The sequence below is a fragment of the Bombus bifarius genome, unplaced genomic scaffold (assembly GCF_011952205.1).
Source record: "Bombus bifarius isolate JDL3187 unplaced genomic scaffold, Bbif_JDL3187 scf7180000008240, whole genome shotgun sequence".
In the NCBI taxonomy this organism is placed as follows: Eukaryota; Metazoa; Arthropoda; class Insecta; order Hymenoptera; family Apidae; genus Bombus; species Bombus bifarius.
In genome coordinates, this window is record NW_022884534.1 from 327,800 (window position 1) to 349,314 (window position 21,515).

The 21,515-nt window shown below is 31.7% G+C and overlaps 5 protein-coding genes and 1 long non-coding RNA gene across 10 annotated transcripts; 4 read left to right on the forward strand and 2 right to left on the reverse strand.

Moving 5' to 3' along the window:
* Positions 1–6,393: 6,393 nt before the first annotated feature.
* On the forward strand, positions 6,394–10,345 carry LOC117211652 (retinoid-inducible serine carboxypeptidase-like). Its single transcript, XM_033455778.1, has 9 exons — positions 6,394–6,648; positions 7,549–7,778; positions 8,286–8,516; positions 8,616–8,726; positions 8,827–9,061; positions 9,184–9,333; positions 9,573–9,650; positions 9,878–10,032; positions 10,204–10,345. The coding sequence occupies exons 1-9, from the start codon at positions 6,591–6,593 to the stop codon at positions 10,258–10,260; spliced, it is 1,305 nt and encodes a 434-aa protein (XP_033311669.1). The 5' UTR covers positions 6,394–6,590; the 3' UTR covers positions 10,261–10,345.
* A 132-nt stretch (positions 10,346–10,477) lies between these two features.
* Positions 10,478–17,899, reverse strand: LOC117211654 (GDP-mannose 4,6 dehydratase). 5 transcript variants are annotated; one of them, XR_004488288.1, is made up of 8 exons: positions 17,344–17,535; positions 16,880–17,122; positions 16,608–16,800; positions 16,296–16,528; positions 16,005–16,220; positions 15,858–15,926; positions 12,743–12,901; positions 10,478–10,856 (listed from the first exon to the last, which is right to left on the reverse strand). XR_004488288.1 is itself a non-coding variant. In XM_033455785.1 (8 exons), the coding sequence occupies exons 2-8, from the start codon at positions 17,395–17,397 to the stop codon at positions 12,812–12,814; spliced, it is 1,098 nt and encodes a 365-aa protein (XP_033311676.1). In that variant the 5' UTR covers positions 17,398–17,456; positions 17,818–17,899; the 3' UTR covers positions 12,743–12,811. The 5 variants fall into 5 exon arrangements, 4 of the variants coding, with proteins under 4 accessions (XP_033311675.1, XP_033311676.1, XP_033311679.1 ...); XM_033455785.1 differs by lacking the exon at positions 10,478–10,856 and adding an exon at positions 17,818–17,899 and having other exon boundaries at positions 17,344–17,456; XM_033455784.1 differs by lacking the exon at positions 10,478–10,856 and having other exon boundaries at positions 12,362–12,901.
* LOC117211664 lies at positions 11,251–12,217 on the forward strand. The gene is made up of 2 exons (XR_004488293.1): positions 11,251–11,468; positions 11,551–12,217. It is a non-coding gene; the product is annotated as an uncharacterized LOC117211664 (long non-coding RNA).
* LOC117211657 (forkhead box protein I1-like) lies at positions 13,924–15,222 on the forward strand. Its single transcript, XM_033455797.1, has 2 exons — positions 13,924–14,511; positions 14,757–15,222. The coding sequence occupies exons 1-2, from the start codon at positions 13,924–13,926 to the stop codon at positions 14,919–14,921; spliced, it is 753 nt and encodes a 250-aa protein (XP_033311688.1). The 3' UTR covers positions 14,922–15,222.
* A 126-nt stretch (positions 17,900–18,025) lies between the features above and the next one.
* Positions 18,026–19,439, forward strand: LOC117211658 (proteasome subunit beta type-1). The gene is made up of 4 exons (XM_033455798.1): positions 18,026–18,394; positions 18,576–18,765; positions 18,867–19,103; positions 19,176–19,439. The coding sequence occupies exons 1-4, from the start codon at positions 18,297–18,299 to the stop codon at positions 19,359–19,361; spliced, it is 711 nt and encodes a 236-aa protein (XP_033311689.1). The 5' UTR covers positions 18,026–18,296; the 3' UTR covers positions 19,362–19,439.
* On the reverse strand, positions 19,425–21,219 carry LOC117211660 (endothelial differentiation-related factor 1 homolog). Its single transcript, XM_033455800.1, has 4 exons — positions 20,820–21,219; positions 20,677–20,728; positions 20,230–20,390; positions 19,425–20,144 (listed from the first exon to the last, which is right to left on the reverse strand). Exons 1-4 carry the CDS (start codon positions 20,892–20,894, stop codon positions 19,989–19,991), a joined length of 444 nt encoding a protein of 147 aa, XP_033311691.1. The 5' UTR covers positions 20,895–21,219; the 3' UTR covers positions 19,425–19,988.
* Positions 21,220–21,515: the final 296 nt, after the last annotated feature.

Consider the following 21,515-nt stretch of genomic DNA (forward strand, 5'->3'; position numbering starts at 1 on the left):
AAAGGTAAATGTTTTTGTATTATACTTATTTTATGTTACGTTATCTATTGACATAAATATTTTCGTCACTTTTTAACATGCATAAAACGATACGATTAGAAGAAGACAGCGAAAACTTTTGTTCCTTTGGAGGCGTGTCTGTGGAAATATACGATACCAATCCGTTCCACGCCATTCGTCTGCGAGGATAAACTAACAGATCATTAAAATTCGCCGAAAATACACGACTGATGCTGTTTCGTGTTTTCGAGAATTCGATCGAACTGTTGATATAGCCTCTTTACAAGTTTGTCAAAGTTTACAAATCCTGTTCCTAATATTCCATGTTTAGCACTGGATTTAGGATTAAAAATTAGTTTAAAAGTCATTAAGAAACTCTTGGTTCATTTGGTCTTCTTTACCTATTATGAAATATTTGTATTTGATCAGCTGTTATCTGTATCCTATTAATGAATATTTAAAGTGATTTACATTTCAAAAGCAGTGAATCGCAAATGTCTAAATATAAAAATGTAACAATATCTTAATTGGATTTTAATATTCAGAACAACGATAGTGTTTCATCAATGTTGAAAGGTATTTTATTAGAATTGTTAGAAAGTTATGTTTGTAATATGTTATATAATTGTTGCAAATCCTTGAGAATTCAATGGCTGAAAACGCGTTAGAAACTCATGATACTGTTTTGCATGCAACAAATACGATATGTATAAGTAGCACGTACTGTGATTTTAGATTTGTTCGAATACACAAGCGGCCACGTGAGCTGCAAAACGATTACGTTAAACTGTTAACATTTTCAGTCTGGTTTTCCTCAATTTCGATCTTTATTATTGGTGATTAGAGTAAGTGTCGCGCGCGAGACTTCCAGACTCTTGACTTGAAAATTTTTATTTAAATTTGAATATAAATTTGAATTTAAATTTAAATTTAAAAATTTGAATTTGAATTTAAATTTAAAAATTTGAATTTGAATTTAGACATTTCTATTTAAAATTAATGACTCAAGTTTGAATTTTTCTGTTTAAGGAAGTAACTGCACTCTTCTGAATATATGTTTACAGGATATATTACGAAAAACTTTTATCATGAAGTAGATAAATAAATTCTGCAGGTTTATTTCAAAAACCAAAGAGAAGACAAATGTTTGACATATCTAGTTGCCTACAATGAAAAAGGCGGATTTTCTACCGACCATTATGTCAAATACGTAAGTGAAATACTCTTTAAAGTGTATAATGAAGAATCCATGTACGAACTGCATTCCGAACGTGAGTAAAAGTTCGACCGGGAAGTACGACTGCAAATCTGATGTCTCTCTTAATGTACCACGAACTTTTTCATTTTTTCAATTTTAATACTTCAGTAGTCATAAAGATATTTTTTTTTAAATAATTAAATAAAGCCTAAAGAATAAGTATATGTAAATATTTAAATTAAGTAATATATTTCTGTAATATTATTACTGAAATAATATTTAATGCAATTTCAGAATCCAAAATGGATGAACCAAAGATGTGTTGAACATGAAAATGGAGAATAATTCAAAGCACTGGATCTCTTATAATCAATAGAATAACTATAAACATCTTCATATACCGTGTGACTATACAATTAATATTCCTTCTGCATATTTCTTCTGCATATACATACAATATCATCAGCTACCCTTGTTCTCACCCTTAATTCGCTTCTGAAAGAATCGACATTTACGCTACGAGACCGTTGTTCAGGAAAACATAGAATTCTCGTCAATCGACACTCGTCCCTCATTATCGCCTTTTTCTTCGCTATCTCAATCGTCACATCCTGCCTATTATTTCCATTATCTTTATTACTTGAACTTATCCAAACGGAACGTTCACGGTTTGACTAATCTTTCTAATTGCATACTCAGCGTCGATATGTAATTGATCTTATCATTGATTCCGTATTATCGGACACTCAAAATGGCCAACAAGAAGGTTGTAAAACAGATACTACAAGATGTATAAAAATTAGACTCTTAATTTCCTACATTCTTTTTTACCACTCAGAAGTAAAAATCAAATAAAAATTCTCTTTTTTGTAGAATTGAAAATATACAAACACCTATAAACGATCAAATAAACGCTTCAATGAAAGAAAACTTCCAGCGCCTCTTCAAGATATGGGGGAAATATTTCTCTCTGTGTATCGATTTTCAAAGGTATGGTAATTATTATTTTAATAGTTTTATGACTTTAACTTGAAAAAACGTAAGCAAGAAAAATTTTTATAAATAAAATTTCGTTAAACACATCATTTTTTTCACTTTCTTCTCATTCCTTTCTTAATTCTCGGTAGAACTTTCACGATATAGTGGGTAATACTAGTGGTTACGCAAGCTGCCGATTTTTTGTTCAACGTCGACATAGAGCCCGGACGAAATTGTTTGCTTCTTCCTGAAGAGAATCCGGAAGAGACTTATATAAGGATAATTATTTTCAATTTGGAAGCGAAGCCACAACCATAATTTGTATAATACGTGTACATCCTCTTTATTGGAGGTACTGTTTGTGCATTATTTATCACGTATTATTATTGATTGATAGTTTATTTCTTTATTCTGATTTTTAGATGATAAATTGGGTAAAGATTTAATAAAATTAAATAGTATGAGGTTGATGCTTTAAAAGTAGGAGGAAAGAATGACCATGCTTGTTTTGTACCATTACAAAGAATTTTCAGATAATAGTATGTACATTAAATGAAAATTCATAGAACTTATTTATAAATATTTTCAGTAAGACTATGCGCTGCGTCAGTGCAATTTATCATACCTGTCATCTCATAGCTGTGAGTTGAAGAATAGAGTGGTATTGATGAGGTACAAGCTAATCATTTGCATTCATGAGAGAGCTCCTATTCGACCACAACAATGATTGAGCACAAAAGTAGTATTTCATAAAAACGTAATATTTTATTTAAATAAATTAAATCAATCTTTTATTGACTAATAATATACCGATACAATATACTATTTCATTTAAGATACTCAACTCAACAATTTAATATAAAGATATCTTTTCCATACCAGACAATTCTCACAAACATCACTTTTTAGATCTTAGAAGATATTTCTTATGTTTCCAATTAAAAGAAACACGCTAGTGATAAGAAATTTCAAGTTAACGATCAATCAATCCGTATTTAAAAATCTGAAATCAACGAACTCTACGAAATCCAATTCAATTGTAACTATTATGAGATTAATTATTATCTCGTTGACAATTCAATCAAATGCCATCGAAGTGTCAAGAAGTTCGAGTGCTGCGATAAAGAGTGTTGCTGATTATTTTCTCTTTAATAGAAGCGATCATAACGAGCAAGATTAACGATAATCGATCGCTTGGCTGTTGCCCTGAACAAATTCGAGTAAATTGATGTTTAAAACGCCGGAGAAATGCTCCCTATCGATCGCGTACGCACTTTGAAAGTGAAAAATAGTTACGAGGGGAAAGTGGCAACGTCATCAGTCGAGCATTCGTCGTTGAGGTGCGATTAAGAAAAAAATATTTCTCAATGCTAGCTTCAAGGATAGTCGAACGAAACACAATGAATGGAAATGTACCTTTTTTGTATGTTTAGTTATCCACTGGACTTCTTAATATACTTTAACGACCTTGGAAGACTTATTGTCTGTAACCCCTTCATGACGAAGAAATTCAGTAATTATCTATGAAAGAAAACCAAAGAGTCAGAAATAAGGCAGATCTATTTTAGGCATATATCTATATATACTAAGTATATATCTAAAAACATTTATTTATAATTACAACACCGTAAAATTTAAAAAAATCAAGGAAAGCTACCAAAAATATTGGAACAAAGAAAGACTGACGATGCGTAAAATTTCAGAATGAACACCCATCTGATTAAGCTGCTACGATTAACGAAATACGAAAGAAGATTGTATTCCGAAACGGTTCAATGTTCGATTCGTGACTAGAATTTCCATAACGACTAACGACGAAACGATCCGACGTGCCTCACTTCTTCAACTTCGTAACACAGCAAATTGCGTAACACGTACACACGTGTCGTCCGTGTCGTAAAATAGTAACTACATATATGTATACCTTTGCATTCCAACAGAATCCACAAGATGCTAAGTAAATATCTAACAATAAATCAAATAATAACAAGAAACGAAAAAGAAAAAGCAGAAGAAAATCTCAATTATAATGAATAAGAAAAACAAGTATATTTGCAATATCCTCGACTACAATGTTCCATGTTACATGTGCATCGAGGACACAGAAAATGGTAATGGTATCCGGGAAATTTTGCGAAATTTTGCATAGAACCTGTAATTGTGGATCTCTTTCTACGAATCGACTGGTCAACCGCGATTTCTCTTTTTAAGAGGGATCAAGGATAACCGAAGGCAACAATCATCAATAGGAAATAGTAACCACGTGTGTGTTTAATGTTTTACGGTAGCTATTCCCATCTTATCATTTTGTTTCTTTATTCTTAGAAATAAGGTTCGTTCAACCAAACTGTGTACATTAATCTCTGTTTATTCTACAAACTGTTCACTATCTTACTATGCATATAGGTACCTATAGATACGTATAGGTACAGATTTATGTCCGCTTGTCCATATTCTCTAAAGTATCTTTTTCCTTTTTATTCACTCTTCAATCCTTTGCAGATATTGAAGATACTTTAATACAGCGTACATATTATACATACACATATTAAAAATTGTAGAGATTATATACACATATACTGAAGAATTAAATATTAGAAAAAAAATTGTATTGGTGCTATTTGAACCAGAGATTTTCAGACATTTCTAAATATCATCACTAATCAGAATTCTTCCATTTCCGAGCAGCTCGTATTGTTTTACACTTGAAAGTACTATTCACTAATTAAACATCATTCTCAAATTTTCTAACAACTTCATCGTCTTTCTCCATTCTTCTTCGGATTCTGTATTATCTTTCCTACGTTATGCAAATGAGATCAGTCTCGACAACAAAGGCGAATGAAAACCTGCGACCCGAGCACGGAAAGAATAAGAAAAGAATGTTTTGAAGGAGGGAAAACGGAAATGAAATTTCACCGTTGTGCGGCAGAGATGAATGTGTTAATTGGTTAACAAACTAATGTTTGTGTGGATGACTGTGACTTTTGCTTGTAGCCTTAAGAAATTTCGACTCACGAGAAAGATTGTTGAGATTATTATAGAGTGAAAACATGCATTTCGCAATAATAGAGTTTGAAGAAATTCTTAGGAAAAGTCTTAATGGTGGTATGATAATATAATATATATTGATATGAATAGTAGACTGAATAATAATATAATAATAACATAATGTATTTAATAAAATAATCATATGACTAAATCAATAATAAAGGTAACAAGGCTCATCGTAGATAAACGCGTATAAAAGTGGATCCAAAATGCTAGTTGGGGAAATTTTAAGAATTCCATCGTATTTATGCCGGAAACATTTTCCCAGGAAGAAACAGATTTCATAAATAATAGAATGTCTGATAGGTAATAAATCATCCGATAGCTTAAATCGACAAATGCGTGTTTTTATGAGATTTCGTATCTCTGTCCACATTCTGGAGCGTTGACACAGAAATCAGCCGCAATTCCTGTTCCATACATCTCTAACACATAGATACAAGTATTACGAGTTACATCAATGATATCGAAATCAAGAAACTAGCGAGTTCTTCAGGTTTCTTTCTTAAATTCTCCGTAAACTTGACCTTCGACGGGATGGCTTGATTTCACAATAATTATTTATATAGCTATAGTTGATCTACCAATCATAATGATCAATTGTCTCGCCCGTACAAAATAGAAAATCGCTAATTTATCATTTTGATTGATTAAAGATATCGAAAAGAAATAAAAAGTAAATTATTATTCGTTCAACTAATAAGATTGATCGATTCTTTTATGAAGAAATTAATCAGTTAAAATTAAAATGTTTAACATAAAAAAAGTATAAGACGACGTTCCAGAAAATGTCAAGGAAAAATATATAGATGTTAAACAGGAGTTAAAAAATTACTTAAAAAGTCAGAAAACCGTAAAACCTGTTGCACAGAACTGGTACACACGGAATAACTGTTATTTACATTTCGTTCGTGAAAGCGGTACTCGTCCCTATTTTCCTCTTTTTTTTTTTATTATCATTATTTTTAAATATTTCTGGAAACCAGCTTGATGTCCCGAATAGCAGTTGGAGAGTCGCGTACAATTCGACAGAATCGACTAACGGGAAACAAAATAACAACATGTAAGGCGAGGTATTTATACGCTTGTGACTTGCTGATGAGCTTAGTGCGATCACCTGAGGAGGATGGTAATCATTTACAAAATCCTTCGAGTGGAAGGAATTAATGGGATATCATTAATAGGAAATCACCCCGTTCGATTGCAGCAGATTGGGTCACCGAAAAAATGTGGAAACCTTAAACAGCGGGTTTAATCGGTCCCTGTATATCTAATCAATCGCTCGCTAATGGTAGATAAGACCATCCTGTCGAGATTCGTGGTATAAACGTTCAGTCTTTAATTGTCTGTTATTCAAGCAACAATGATGAAGTTCTTGACACTCCTGCTTGTAACACTGTGCTTCGCTTCCGAAGCCCTTTGTAAGTATAATCTGGATAAGTATAATATAGGTACTATATTTAAGTATTATATGTATACATTATTATATATATTATATATATTATATATATTATATTATTATATATATTATATTATTATATATATTATATATAATAATGTATAACATGTACATATAATAGCAATATATAATAGTACCTATACTGTAAATATGCTTCAAGATATAGTAGGATGTTGTTATGTATTAAGATATGGTGCTAATAAAATATGATATTTAAGTATAAATATGTATATCCTATTTATTAGATTTCTACAACAACACCATTTTCTATTTTAAATTCCTGCTTTATGAAATTATCATTTTCAAACTAGATCTTTCCAGTCTAATTGAGATACTTTATTTCAAATATTTTTTCAAACAACTAAACACTAATGTTCTACGAGATATCATTTACTCGTTTATCCACAAAAAAGAAAAAGTTCTGTCAATAGTTATGCAAAAGTGACTAAATCGTTTACTCTGCAGAAGAATATTCCTGTTTGTACTGTCATATTCTAAAGCTCAGCAAATATACGTAGACATCCAAGTTAAAATCTGCATAGTTTAAGCTACTCGTCTTTACACTTCCTTGCACCATATTCTTCAGTCGTTGTAATTCAGGTCAGATATTCTTCAACAAAAAAGAAAGAAAAATAAATAAATAAGAAAAGAATTAACGTTATATTCCACACGCTATTCTGTAATGTGGCATTTCTTTTTGAAGTAACGCAACTATGATCACTTCTAGTAATTTTAGTAGCGTCAACATATTAATACCATCTATCCTTCGTTTACTTCGACTAGAAATTACGAAATCTTTAAAACTCTTATGCAAATACGCCAAAGATTACGCTTCTAATCAAACAACGCTTTTACTCGACAGCCAAAAAAGGATTTGGTCCTGGAGAACAAGAATGGGGATACGTGAAAGTACGACCGACTTCGCATATGTTCTGGTGGCTTTATTATACCACTGCGAATGTGTCATCCTACTATGAGAAACCGTTGATCATCTGGTTGCAAGGTGGACCCGGGGCATCCTCCACATCCTATGGTAACTTTGAGGAACTTGGACCTCTGGACGTCAACTTGAAGCCGAGGAATTTCACTTGGGTAGGACAGAAAGTCAACAGATGACTTTAACATGAGTTAAAACTTATCGATTTGGTCGATCTTTCTTTCTTGTTTTATCGTGTTCCATTTAAGCAAGCCCCGATATCGGTGTTAACTTGAAATTCGTCAAATGAAATTAGATCATTGGTAAAGTAAATAGATGTCCGGTTTCATGATCTAGTCGTGATTAAAAAGAAATTAATCTTCTTCGGTAAAATGCTCTCACGGTTTAAACAGCTTTAATGTAACATTAAAACTAGAGATTGATATGTTATATAAGTATATATATACTTTCTTTATAAATCAATATTTCCGATAAACCATAGAATTTTTTATAAAAGTCTATCGAAAATTATTATTAATATTACATTTAGTATTTTCATTACGTACACGGAAAGTTAGTTTAAAAAAAGTCGTTGATAAAAATATCTCTGAAATAATTTCTTGAAGCTTTAAGAGTAATTAAGTAGATATAAATATCATAAATAAATATTGAAACATTCACAGGTGAAAGATTACAACGTTCTCTTCATCGACAACCCAGTCGGCACGGGCTTCAGTTATACCACTACGCTAGGAGGATATACGACAACGAATGCAGAGATCGCACACGATCTCTTGGAATGTATAAAAGGTTTCTTGAAACAGCTACCGGAATTCGCTGATGTGCCCACATATATCACCACTGAGTCTTATGGAGGAAAAATGGGTGCAGAATTTGCTCTTTCATGGTACAAGGTAAGGTAATATATTTTAATTAAATTATTTTATTTAATATCCGACTTTTGCATGTATGTTCCTTTTACCATTGCTTCATCTTTCTTTTTAAAATTACAGGCACAACAACAAGAAAAAATTAAGAGTAACTTGAAGGGTGTAGCCCTTGGTGACGCCTGGATCTCCCCCATTGATTCCGTGATGACTTGGGCGCCCTTTTTACTCGCCACAGTACGACAAACCTTCTTTAATGTTATCAGTTATATTTTCAGTTTTTACATCATCTATACACTATCCATTTTTTATATTAATTGGCAAAATATTTTTGTAGGGTATGGTAGACACTGACGGCTATGAGAAGATCAACAAAGCAGCTCTACGAACAAAAGAGGCCGTAGATAGCAAAAGATGGACAAACGCAACCAAGCTGTGGAGCTATACCGAAGGAGTGATTGGTGAAGTTACTAATAATATCGATTTCTATAACATTCTAACGAAAATAGAACCCGATAGCAATCAACTCTCCCTTATGCAAAGGCTTGTGTCAGAACCAACATTTGCTCAAGGTAAAAATATAATTTATTATTTAATATAATTGTCAATGATCCATACATAACGATATATAATAATATTAATATTAATTGATTATACAGGACGATAATTTTTAAGAATTATTTGATCGTTTTAGAATATTCCATCTTCAGCCAGGAATCCTTAAGCAAGCTGATGAACGGCCCTGTAAAAAAAAGCCTTAATCTACCTTCTAATCATAGCACCCAATCCGGTCTGGTGTTCAGCAAATTAAGAGAAGATTTCATGAAGCCTGTTATCCATATAGGTGCTGTCTAATAGATAATAGAAACATTAAGAATATGTAGCGGCACATGAGCTAGAGGACAATTCGAATCATGTTGTTGTTTTGCCTCGGAGTATCAACATCGTTAGGACATACATAATGTAATAATAAATAAACTCCGAGCAAAACAATGTCGCCGCTATGTGCAACTGTCAAACAAACACCATTCTCTACAAATAATAGAGAATCTTAATCAATTAATATCGAATTTGTTTTTCTAGTGGAAAGTTTGTTGAACGAAACTAAACTAAAGGTTGTGGTAATCAGTGGTCATATGGACCTCATCGTTGACACTCCAGGTATCTTCATTTCTAAAATAATCACCTTAACATCTCTTCAATTCCTTGATTTAATAGTAGAATAATAAAAAAAGAAAGAATACTGCAAAATTATGAAAAACATTTCATGTGAAAACTATTTATAAAAAATGTAATATACATTTCTGCGCAATCGTTTTGCATCACTTTCAAAGAACTATAATTTTTGCGATAACTACGTAAAGTATAATATTGACACAACGATGCAGGCACTCTACGCTGGGTTGAAAAGATGCAGTGGAAAGACGCTAATTCCTGGCACAGGTCCGACAGAGCTCCCTTGGTAGTAGAGAACATCATCGAAGGCTATGTAAAGTCTTATGGCAATTTCTCTATGTACTGGGTCAACAGAGCCGGACACATGGTAAATAAGAAATCTAACCATTCAGGTTGTTTCATAACTTGTCATTCGTACCCTCTGTTTATCATTGAAGTTAGTCCCACATGTTATGAAACATCCTTTATAACTGATTATTCTATATAAATATAATTATTTCATATAAAGATGTTATATAAAAATTACTTCATCATGCAGGTACCAAAGGATAATCCAGCAGCAATGGCATGGATATTAAAGGACTTTACAAAATAACAAGCAAATCATTTGAAACGGCTGATTGCATGAAATGGAACCCAACATTGAATGAATGAAAATTAGGACGAACTAAATAAATTAAGACAGTTACAGAAATTCGTTTTGCACCGTATTATACTTATTAAACTTCAAATTCACGACATTCGCTATGTTAATTACAAACAAACCACTTAACTACTAATGGCCAAAAAGAAAATTCGATTACCAGATTCTTCGATCGCGTTGTCCGTTTTCAAGGTCTGATATAACCGCAGCAAGATAGCGATGCTCGTTATTTCCAAGAAAATTCACCACCACGAGGGACTGTTCGTTTATTTTTTGCGATTTAGCCGGGGCCCTGAGGCGAAATGGTTTACCGGAACGACGTGGTTCTGGCTCGCGCTGTGAATTTTCCCACACTCGTAAAACGTCGCAGAAGCAACAATCCGAAACTGGCTAAGCCGCAGACGCCCGCCGATTTTGTCAATAAGGAACGATTGTTTAGATTCGAGCGGATACTGGGCAGTAAAACGAAACGATCCGCAAACAAGACCGCCTGCGCTTGCGGGGCAGTATCGCCGATAAAGAGGAAAGGCTTCTGCGGTTGCCCGATCCTGTAAATAAAACATAGGAAAAAATCTTTCTTCCCAGCCCAATCACCGAAAAACGCTCATAGGAATTTTTATATCTTTACGTTCTTCTTTAAAATATTATATAAAGAAATTCTTTAAAAGTTTCTTCTAATGGCAGTTGAAATTCCTATACTCCTACCTAAATTATATATGGTTTAGAAAAATTTGCTACAACTGGAAAAATAACTACTCAATATTTTGATCTAAAATTTGAATGAGTAGATAATAAGTCTTGACTTTAAATGAAATTAATTAAAAATCTTTTACAGGAATTTTATATATTATAGTAGTATATTTCATATACTACTATATCAATTTAAAAATAATAAAAAAAAAAAATTAAAAATATTCCGATAAAACTAGAAAATATAAATATAAAAAAGTATAATAGTATTGAATAAAAAATAGAAATGTACTTTCTTTCAGACGAAAATTATTTTTACCATCTGCCGCAGCTTCTGTAAATGTTTTTCTTTACTTATACCATCGGGATGATTTAAGGAACGGAAAACAGGGGCGCAGGATTAACACCACGAAGACAATTCTGGTTGTTTTCGAAGAACATACCGAGGATGCCCGGGATATGAGACCAAGGTACTTTGGAGCTTTGAATACGCTAATCCGCCGGTTCCTTCCGCCGTCAGATCCACGGTGATTTGTTTCTTAATATTTCAAGATGGAACGAAGCTCGAAGGACGGCACCAGAAACGGCGAACAAACAAATAACGACGTTTCTTCCCTCAATCTCTTCATCTTCGGTTACGGCCGTAGCTGTAGCTTGGCCTCTTCAAAAACACGATTGAAAGAAATATTTTTAAGTTACTGGATCGTTAAAAATTACCGGCAGAATGTTATTTCATGTGATGATAGTTTTTTAGATAATCTTCAGGAATCAAGGTTCATAAAATTTAGAGAAATATTTGAATATAATAAAAGTAGGAGTATTTATAATAGAAGATCTTGATATTGATTTGTTTTAATAACAACAGCATGCTGACAACTAATGATCGCTAAGAATGAGATAATAAAAGCATTAAGAAGAATGTGGAAACAAACCTAGTCAAAGATAAGTGAAGAACATATCTTCGTTTAATAGCTGCATTGATAAAAGTTAACCTTTATTGATAACGCTTTGTCTCAATTGTAAAATAGATCTATAAAAGTAGAATAGGAAAACATAGATAGCTTCTGTTTAAAGGATATTTAATTTGACCGATTATAGGTAATATAATTATATAGGATGATTATAAATAATAAAATTTATAATACAATTTTATCTTAAACAAAAATTTGATAAACCTGAAACATGTAGATCTAAATTATTCATGATACAATTTTAACTTTCACATACAACTTTTATAGATCTAGAATTTACTAAGATAAATTCTTAATAAGATAGATTTTAATAAGATTATATGCGTGTAATCTGGATTTCATTGATACAAAATTTATACCTAACTCACTTACAAATTTTCCAAATTTATAATAATTAGTAGTTAGCAGTTAGTAGTTCAGACATACGATAGTTCCAATATTAATTATAACGTTACTTTCTAGTCCAGCAGAAAGTGAATCGCGAAACTTCGTTGGAAAAGGGGTGACTTGACGGTTTTCCCCCTAGTCAAAGTCACCGTGGCCCGCTAACGTGGAAGAGAGGGTGGCGAGCACAGAAGAGGAAGACAAGAGCGGTTCCAAGAAGCGGCACGGTTTCGGTATAATTACCGCAACTTTGTTTACATATCGGCTCGTTTACTGCCGGCGTGGGTGTTGGGACAGCATATGTGTAAATAGCAATAAAACATGTACCCACGGGTCTCAGATAGGTAACGCGACGCCTCCCTCGCATTGAAAACGCGCGAACGACGTACCTCCAGGAAGCCACGATGGGCGGAGCTGGTCCATCCTCTGAATCTCCGAGTCAAATTAAACACCCTTCGTTAGAGAATTGGTCTAACCAGCCGCAAATCGTAGTCAGTCATCGACGTATACGAACTCGGACCAGTTCGAGGCGGTTCAGTGTTTCCAATCTTAAAAGCATTATACAACGTTTAACACCTAGAAGAACCAGTCGTGTCATTTTAACAAAGCAAGTTAAGCAATCAGCAAAAGTAATTATTTTTATTAAGAAGTACAATTGAGGATATCAGTGGAAAAATGACACAAGTGTGTCTCTCTTTTAATTAGGTAGATGATATAAGAAAATTTTGTATTATTTCTTTACATATGTAAGTTTAAGTTTATTAATATTGTGGACGGAAGACGTAAATCCACCTCTTTCGTTTACTTTGCGTTGGATGTCTTCAGTTTGGCCAATTTGTTTACCTTCCGATATTCTGCGGAAACCGAAATTACATACATGCGATTATATACCACCCACAATGCGTTACGGAATTAACTTCATTAATTTTTTGAAGATATTGTCATTGTACTGTTATTGTACTACTTTCCTCCCTGGACGGTTCAATTATTCATAAATTTTCTTCTTGGTGTTGAACAATTGAATTATAATTTCTAGTGTTGAATTACGATATTAGATCATAAAACTAATTGTGAATGATTGTGAAGTGCTCTCTAGGTGATTGTTCAATCTGAAAGAATGCATGGTTCGACTGTAGAGGTACTCGAGGATTTTCTTGGATGTTGTTGGTGCTTGAAGACAAAAGAAGTGGACACAGAGAACGAAGTGCTTGCGATTTAGGCTATTTACTTGTGAAATTGTATCTGTGTGAATCACAGTCTTGAAACGACTTTTGAAAATTTAGACAATGGCACTGGTAATGACGATGAGAACGAAGATCGACGAGGATAAGGCATAAGAACATGAAGAGAGGAAGGAGATAGTGAAATTGTATGAAACTACAAAGATTTCAATTTTATAATAGGCTTCTAAAAAAATCCAATACTCCAAATAATAAAGAATTCAGTTTCAATCCTAAAAATCCAAATAATAATAAAAATTCTAATTTCGGTCCCTTATAACTTGAAGAAATATCGATAACAATATAAGAAAGTGCACGAACATCAAATGTTTTGATCATTCCATCTTCTAATGGAGCCAAACAGCTACCAAAACCACCCCTGCTCCTTGTCGAAGATCTACAACTGCGATCTACGCAGAAGTTACGAATTTTGGAGCACAGAAGAAACATTTCCAACCATGTGTCCTCTACCAAGCTGCTATAACTTAGTCCCGGATGTGTTGACCACGAGGAGCGTGCCTCTTTCGTGGGACCTTCCTCTACTAAGATACAAACCACAGCCACGCTATGAGAAACCACCATACTCATACATCGCTTTAATAGCCATGGCAATCAATTCTTCGCCTAAACAAAGACTCACCCTTTCAGGGATCTACAGATTCATTATGGATAGGTTTCCTTATTACAGAGAAAATCGTCAAGGATGGCAGAACAGTATAAGGCACAATCTGAGTTTAAACGATTGCTTTGTGAAGATACCAAGGGATAAAGTGATTGGAAACGATAATGGGGAAGATCAAGCTGGTAAAGGAAGCTACTGGACTTTAGATCCTTCTGCAAGTGAGATGTTCGAGCATGGTAATTATAGAAGAAGAAGGATGAGGAGACAACGAGGATTGACGCAGGATAAACAGGAACAGCATCACACGGTGGTCTCGGTATGCAAAATCAAATTGAGTTGTATCTTTAAAAAATTTTATTTTACTATTTCTTTTTTCTTTTTCACTCCTTTTTCCATTTTTCTTTGTTTCTTCTTTTTTAGTTTTCGAATTTGGTTTCAGAGCTTCTTACAATGCCTTCTTAAAAAGAAACTGGGTCTACTTGATCCAAGTGTTGGAATAATTTTTAGATAATGTGGAAGATGATTATATTTTTTTTGTAAATTTATACCTTGTTATTTTAGGTTTCGCCGGAAATCATATCCAATTTGACACGCAAGGAAAAAGATGAACAGAGATGTGAAACAATTGAGAAAAATGCTGAACAAGCTCAAGGACATTGTGTAAAGTCGATGATGTTTACGATCGAGAATATCTTGCGAAAATCCACAAACGAATCTCCTATTTAAATGTGTAGAAACTATGCATTTTTAATATAAAAATAATTAATTGTAAAATAAATAAATAATTGATTTGATATTGTTATTGTATACTTATTCGATATACTGAATTAAGGTTATCGAAAATTCTTGAATACAATATAAAATAAATGCTGTTTATTACAAAAATGTGCTTATTTTTCTAATTATATATCGCATGTTGCATATAAAGATTAAAAGTATTATTTAACGATTAATCTAAAATATGGTACATTATATACAAAATTATAGTGTGTGTACAAGGAAGACTTGTTGTATACAAGAATTGTGCTATCTTTCAGCAATTAAATGTTTTTTTAAGTTGAATAATTTTTTAACTTCTAGAATGTAGTCTTTAAAGCATAACAGCAAACGAGTAATAACAAATCTATGACGATCCTTTTACAAAATATATGGTATATGGAGATTATACCTAATGAAATTAAATAATATTTAGTATTCACATGTGTATGTGTGTAGTAAATAAACTAAAAAGAGCTATTTTTTTTTTTGTATCTTAAGTAGTAGAAAGCTCATCTATGTCTGACCCAAGAATATATATTATATTAGAATTTCTTATAATATAGTAAACCTACTTTAAATATTATTGTCTCATGGAGACATAGAATGTATTTTAAAAATGCATTAACTTCTATCATATCTTTATCTTGATAATTTCAGCTTCTCCCTTATCAACTTCTTATCATCAATAAACAATGATTTCAGGCATTTGAATTTTTTCTCATTAGTTCTAAATCAGAATCCATCATATCCTTTACAAGACCCTAAAATAATACTTCTTAATACTATATTTATATTTATATATTATTATATATTATTATATATAAATATAAATATTTACTATATTTATGGATATATTTATATTTATTATAAATATTAGTATCAAGTTTTTTAATAATTAAATACCTCAAACGTAACAGTAGGTTTCCAGCCAATTTTTTCCTTCGCTTTATTAGCATCACCCAAAAGTACATCCTGTACAAGCAAATATTTATAATTAATCTATAATGTTACAATACTGTGTAGTTACTGTTACATATAATTAATACTTACGACTTCCGTCGGACGGAAATATTTAGGATTTACTTTAACCAATACTTGTCCTGTTTGTGCATCCTGTCCTATTTCGTTTATACCTTCACCTTCCCACTTAATAGTACGACCTACATATAGAAATGCTGCCTCCACAAATTCTCTAACACTATGCGTTTCTCCTGTTGCTATAACATAATCATCCGGAATTGGCTGTTGCAACATCAACCACATTGCCTGTAAAGTATACAGATTTTAAGAAACTTTCTGAATATTTCCAGTATTATAAAGAATAATATATGTTTCTCTTACTTCAACATAATCTTTTGCATGTCCCCAATCTCGTTTAGCATCTAAATTTCCTAGTTCAAGAACATCTTGTAAACCTAACTGTATCTTCGCTATAGATCTAGTTACTTTTCTTGTAACAAAGTTCTCTCCTCTACGAGGACTTTCATGATTAAATAATATACCATTACATGCAAACATATTATATGCTTCTCTATAGTTTACCACAATCCAGAAGCTATATAATTTTGCGCAAGCTGAAATTTTTAATATTCAAATTAATGTTATTTTAAAATATATAAAATTAAACATAAGATAATATTTATATGTAATCACCATACGGTGAACGAGGGTAAAATGGAGTTTTTTCATTTTGTGGTACTTGAGTTACTCTGCCATAAAGTTCAGATGTTGACGCATGGTAAAATTTTACAGATTTTTCAAGGCCACAAGTACGTATTGCATCTAATAATCTAACTGTTCCTACTGCATCTACTTCAGCAGTATATTCACTTACTTCAAAACTTACCTATGAAAACATAATAATACATTGCCAAATAAACTCTTATAAATAATCATAAAATACAGTTTCAAAAATAGATGTGTACCATGACATGACTTTGAGCAGCAAGATTATAAATCTCTGTTGGTTGCACAGAACTAATCACTTTAACTAAACTACTGGAATCTGTCATATCACCATAATGAAGCTTCATTCTGCCTTGGCGGTGGCATTTTGGATCTGCATAAAGATGTTGAATTCGGGCAGTATTAAAAGAACTAGCTCTCCTAATTATACCATGTACATCGTATCCTTTTTCCAATAAGAATTCAGCTAAATAGGAACCATCCTAGAAAGAAAACATAGTAATATAACAAATTGAGATGATATAATTCCCAAACAGAATACAAAAAATTAACACGTATCTGTGAAAGATAGTGTTCTATCACAATGAAATTTCAAGATGTTTTACGAAACACGTGTAATAGATACATAAATATTTTCTATGATAAATTCCAAATACAGTCTTGAGCCACTATATATCAACAAAGTATGAAATGGCAACCTTACTTGTCCGGTAATACCAGTAATTAATGCGACGCGTCTTCTGCCGTCAGTTGCCATCTCGATACACTATTAAAAACTTGTCTTATTCTTCTGCAATATCGTTCAATTTTGCCAACCTGTCCGAACGTTATCAATACTGATAAGATAATTTGTTGCGTTCATTCATGTGCAATACATTCCGATGCTAGCTATAAACCTCACATTACAGATATCTACAGCAATACGGTTAATAGAATAGGTACGATAACCAATAGAAACTCAACACTGTTCGCAATTTTGAGTTTATACAAGTGGAGAGAAGAAAAAGAATAATATTTAATTTAGAATTAATAAAATTGTATTATTTGATTTAACAATTACATATCCCTCATTTACTCCAAATTAAACTATATTACTTTGCAGATGCTATAAATAATAATGAGACTATACTATATGCGAGAAAAATCTATTTTATTAGCGAATTTTCAATGTTCCTACCTAATTCTTTTTAATGTCCAACTAAAAACAGTATTTATTTGAATGTTTCATTATTTAATAGAAAATGATAACAGCTACGAATCTTTTGAACAACTCAACACGTATAATGCTAGAATTACGCGCCTAGACATTTGTCAAATATAGTGGGGATAAAAGCGGCCAATTAACAAGCTAATAATGTAATCTAAAAGCATTAGAAGTTATACAATATGTAAGGCGTAAGTATGTATATATGTGTTTTATAGTTCTTTTGAAAGTACCTGTAATTTGTTGTACACTTGCAAAATTTAAAAGTAATTTTATTGCCATTGGTGTATTCGTGTAGAGATAAGCATGAACTAGCCAATCATAAGTATGACAATCATACATGTTTATATGTGAGAAAAGTGCTGTTTTGCTTGCCATTTTCACTGCAAAGTGTATTGTCATTCAGGTTGAGGAGTGATTAAGATTTAGTTTACAAAATAACATTAAAGAAAATGGCTCTTTTAAGTGAAAATTCGGGAAGATCGTTACCTGATTACGAGACACAAGCAGCAAAAATGAAAAGTTTCAGTCCGTACGCTGATAACGGAGGGTAAGTTGTACATAACCTATATCTTCTTAATATTAATGAATCATATTTATATATTTATATATTTTATTATATTTTTCTATCATAAATAATATAATTGTGAATTTTAAATAATGTAATAATATAATTATTCAAACTATTACAAATTCACTTTATATAGAAATTTCTTTTGTTATAATTATAGGAGTGTCATAGCCCTTGCAGGAGATGATTTCTGTGTAATAGCAGCAGATACACGTCTCAGTACAGGATTTTCCATTTATACACGTGAACAACAAAAACTCTTCCCTTTGTCATCTAAAACTATTTTGGGTTGTTCAGGCTGCTGGTGCGATACGCTCACTTTAACTAGACTTTTGTCTGCAAGAATGCAGGTAAAGTTTGATGAAGTTTCATTTTTAATTACTACAGTTTAATGTTAAAATATTTCTTAATAATCTTAATAATTCTTAATAACCTTTTTTATGTATGATAGATGTATGAACATGAACACCAAAAAGAAATGCCAACATTAGCAGTTGCACAGATGCTATCAACAATGTTATATTATAAACGTTTCTTTCCTTATTATGTGAGCAACATTCTTGGTGGATTAGATGAGGATGGTAAAGGTTGTGTATACAGTTATGATCCCATAGGACATTGTGAAGTAACAAAATATAGAGCAGGTGGTTCTGCTGGTGCTCTTCTGCAGCCTCTTCTGGACAATCAGGTAGTGAACAGCAGTACTATTATTATATTAAATTGGATTGTAACTACCTATCAAAGTAATATATTTCTTTAGATTGGATATAAAAATCAAGAAGGTGTTGAACCTATCCCTTTAACTCAAGAAAAAGCTGTTGCAATTATAAAAGATGTTTTCATATCAGCTGCAGAAAGAGATATTTACACTGGTGATTCTATAAGTATCAAAATTATAACAAAAGATGGCATACAGGATTCAACCTTTGAATTGAGAAAAGATTAATGGAGTGAAATAAAATTTATACACTATCAAATTTCTATATGAATAAAGTTAACGCTAAAAAAGTATAATTAATATTTATTTAATAATTTCTTATCTTTATATACAACTATTGTGATTTGTATCGTATTATACATTGAAATGAGTGTGTATGTGTGTGTATAAATGCTATCAAACCAATGATTTGTATGCATACACATATAGACCTTTTACTTCTATTTGCATTAATACTATTTTATTTAGCCTACATTAACCAAATTGTAAAATATTATTCATAGATGTATATCACAATAATAGTAGTCGGATGTACTTTAAAAATATAACAAAACGGTAGACAAATTATAATTCATAAATTAATGTTTGCATATTTGAAGATTGAACACATATATAACTTTTAAAAATTAAATAAGAATGCACTCCTTGTACTCTGTACACAAAGGCGTACTATAACAACCTACTTTACAATAGACAGTAATATATTTAATAAAATAATATTTTATTTTAAAGTATATAATAAAATAACTAAAGGTAAAGAGTGTGAGAGTCATTCTCAATCCTACAATATTTCTTGCAGTTCTGTGTAGGGAACAATATATAAAGGTAAGAAATACAGATTGTTCCTCTCAAGATTCACTTTTTATTCCCAGGAAGTGATAATGGTTTACCACGATCTTTACCACGCAATTTGATTCCCAACACTTTCTCTATTTTGCCAATCACCATTTGATTTGGAATTCCACGACCTGCTTCATAATCATTGATGACTTGTGCTTTTTCATTTACTTTCTATACAGAAAAGTAACAAATATATATAAATATATCTTACATAACAACATAAATATGTATAAGAGTTACATAAATAATAACATACTGTCGCAAGGTCTTTCTGAGATAATCCTTTACTTTGTCTTCCCTGTTGAATTAATTTACCGAGATCAAGTGGAATTTTGTCGTGTTTCAACTCTTCTGTTTCTCTGTCCAACTTAGCTGTGTTTTTAGTAGCTACATGTTGTTTATTTGTTCCTCCACCCCCTAACAAAAAAGAACAATTTATTTATATATTTCAAAGGAAAAAACAATTTACTTATTAACTTTCAAATAAATTAAAATATATATAATATGCCAAGAAAAAAATGTAAATAATATAATGAAACTCAATGTCTTGTATTGCATCATATTAGCCTCATAATATTCAAACATATGAAACATGTTTTGAAATGAAACGAAATTTAGAGAATTATATGTATACATATACATATGTATTCCTAAGATTTAATAATACAAATCTTAAGAATACACAATCTTGAGAATTACATACATTTTGCTTGTGTTTCGATCACAAATCCTTGACGACGTGCAGCATTCACTGCCTGTAAATAAATACAATTACACAACAATAGATGTTGGTCTAGGGATCATCTTAGACAAAATAGATGGAAAATATGTACCGTAAAAAGTTACCTGTTCTGATTTAAGTACTGAAGCTTTTGGTGGACGTTTCCGTAATGTAATAGGAGCGGTATTCCAATCTGACATATTGAAAAAAGTTGAATATGCCGATAGAAATGAAAAATTGTATTATCAATGTCGCACGTAATACTATCCACATCCACTATCGTATATACTTGTTCTGAATCTTCCAGTAACTTCTCTATACGTTCCAAAAAGCACGATTTAACGTACGGACCCAGAATCGACCCATGCACAACCAAATTGTCCAATTCCTCGCATACTATTTCAAACACACGCTTCGAATGATACAATTTTTATTTTTTATTCGTTTAACTATAAATTTTTACTGAAAATTTACTAGTTATTAATTTTTGCAATAGGTCGTTTGTTATGCAAGATCATGCACTATTATACATAGATACAATTGATTTTCTATATTTACGAAATGCGTATAAATCAAATGACCGCGGTGTTTAAATAGCTATAAATATATTATTCAAAATTATAACGATTTCATGTATAAGCAGTTTCTGCGAATGTTTCTTGTTTTATTGATTTTTGTGTTTATCTGATAGGGATCATTTGTAAAGTTTTTTAAAAAATGTTGAATAAATTTTACAACAGGTAACAAAAAAATTAGACAGTGAATCACATTTACACATTTATGATAAGTACGGATAATTAACAATACATTCAAAAATATGT

Bases quoted from the DNA above. Each gene is read 5' to 3' on its own strand.
- LOC117211652 (XM_033455778.1), top strand. From the start codon at position 6,591: ATGATGAAGTTCTTGACACTCCTGCTTGTAACACTGTGCTTCGCTTCC. The intron at 8,727-8,826 runs GTACGACAAACC...ATATTTTTGTAG, and splicing joins CGCCCTTTTTACTCGCCACA to GGTATGGTAGACACTGACGG. The intron at 9,334-9,572 runs GTGCTGTCTAAT...TTGTTTTTCTAG, and splicing joins GAAGCCTGTTATCCATATAG to TGGAAAGTTTGTTGAACGAA.
- LOC117211657 (XM_033455797.1), top strand. From the start codon at position 13,924: ATGGAGCCAAACAGCTACCAAAACCACCCCTGCTCCTTGTCGAAGATC. The intron at 14,512-14,756 runs GTATGCAAAATC...TTGTTATTTTAG, and splicing joins AGCATCACACGGTGGTCTCG to GTTTCGCCGGAAATCATATC.
- LOC117211654 (XM_033455784.1), bottom strand. From the start codon at position 17,397: ATGGCAACTGACGGCAGAAGACGCGTCGCATTAATTACTGGTATTACC. The intron at 16,801-16,879 runs GTACACATCTAT...ATGTTTTCATAG, and splicing joins CTGCTCAAAGTCATGTCATG to GTAAGTTTTGAAGTAAGTGA. The intron at 16,529-16,607 runs GTGATTACATAT...TAAAAATTTCAG, and splicing joins TTACCCTCGTTCACCGTATG to CTTGCGCAAAATTATATAGC.
- LOC117211658 (XM_033455798.1), top strand. From the start codon at position 18,297: ATGGCTCTTTTAAGTGAAAATTCGGGAAGATCGTTACCTGATTACGAG. The intron at 18,395-18,575 runs GTAAGTTGTACA...TTATAATTATAG, and splicing joins CCGTACGCTGATAACGGAGG to GAGTGTCATAGCCCTTGCAG. The intron at 18,766-18,866 runs GTAAAGTTTGAT...TATGTATGATAG, and splicing joins TTTTGTCTGCAAGAATGCAG to ATGTATGAACATGAACACCA.
- LOC117211660 (XM_033455800.1), bottom strand. From the start codon at position 20,894: ATGTCAGATTGGAATACCGCTCCTATTACATTACGGAAACGTCCACCA. The intron at 20,391-20,676 runs GTATGTAATTCT...CTTTTTTGTTAG, and splicing joins GATCGAAACACAAGCAAAAT to GGGGTGGAGGAACAAATAAA. The intron at 20,145-20,229 runs GTATGTTATTAT...TTTTCTGTATAG, and splicing joins CTCAGAAAGACCTTGCGACA to AAAGTAAATGAAAAAGCACA.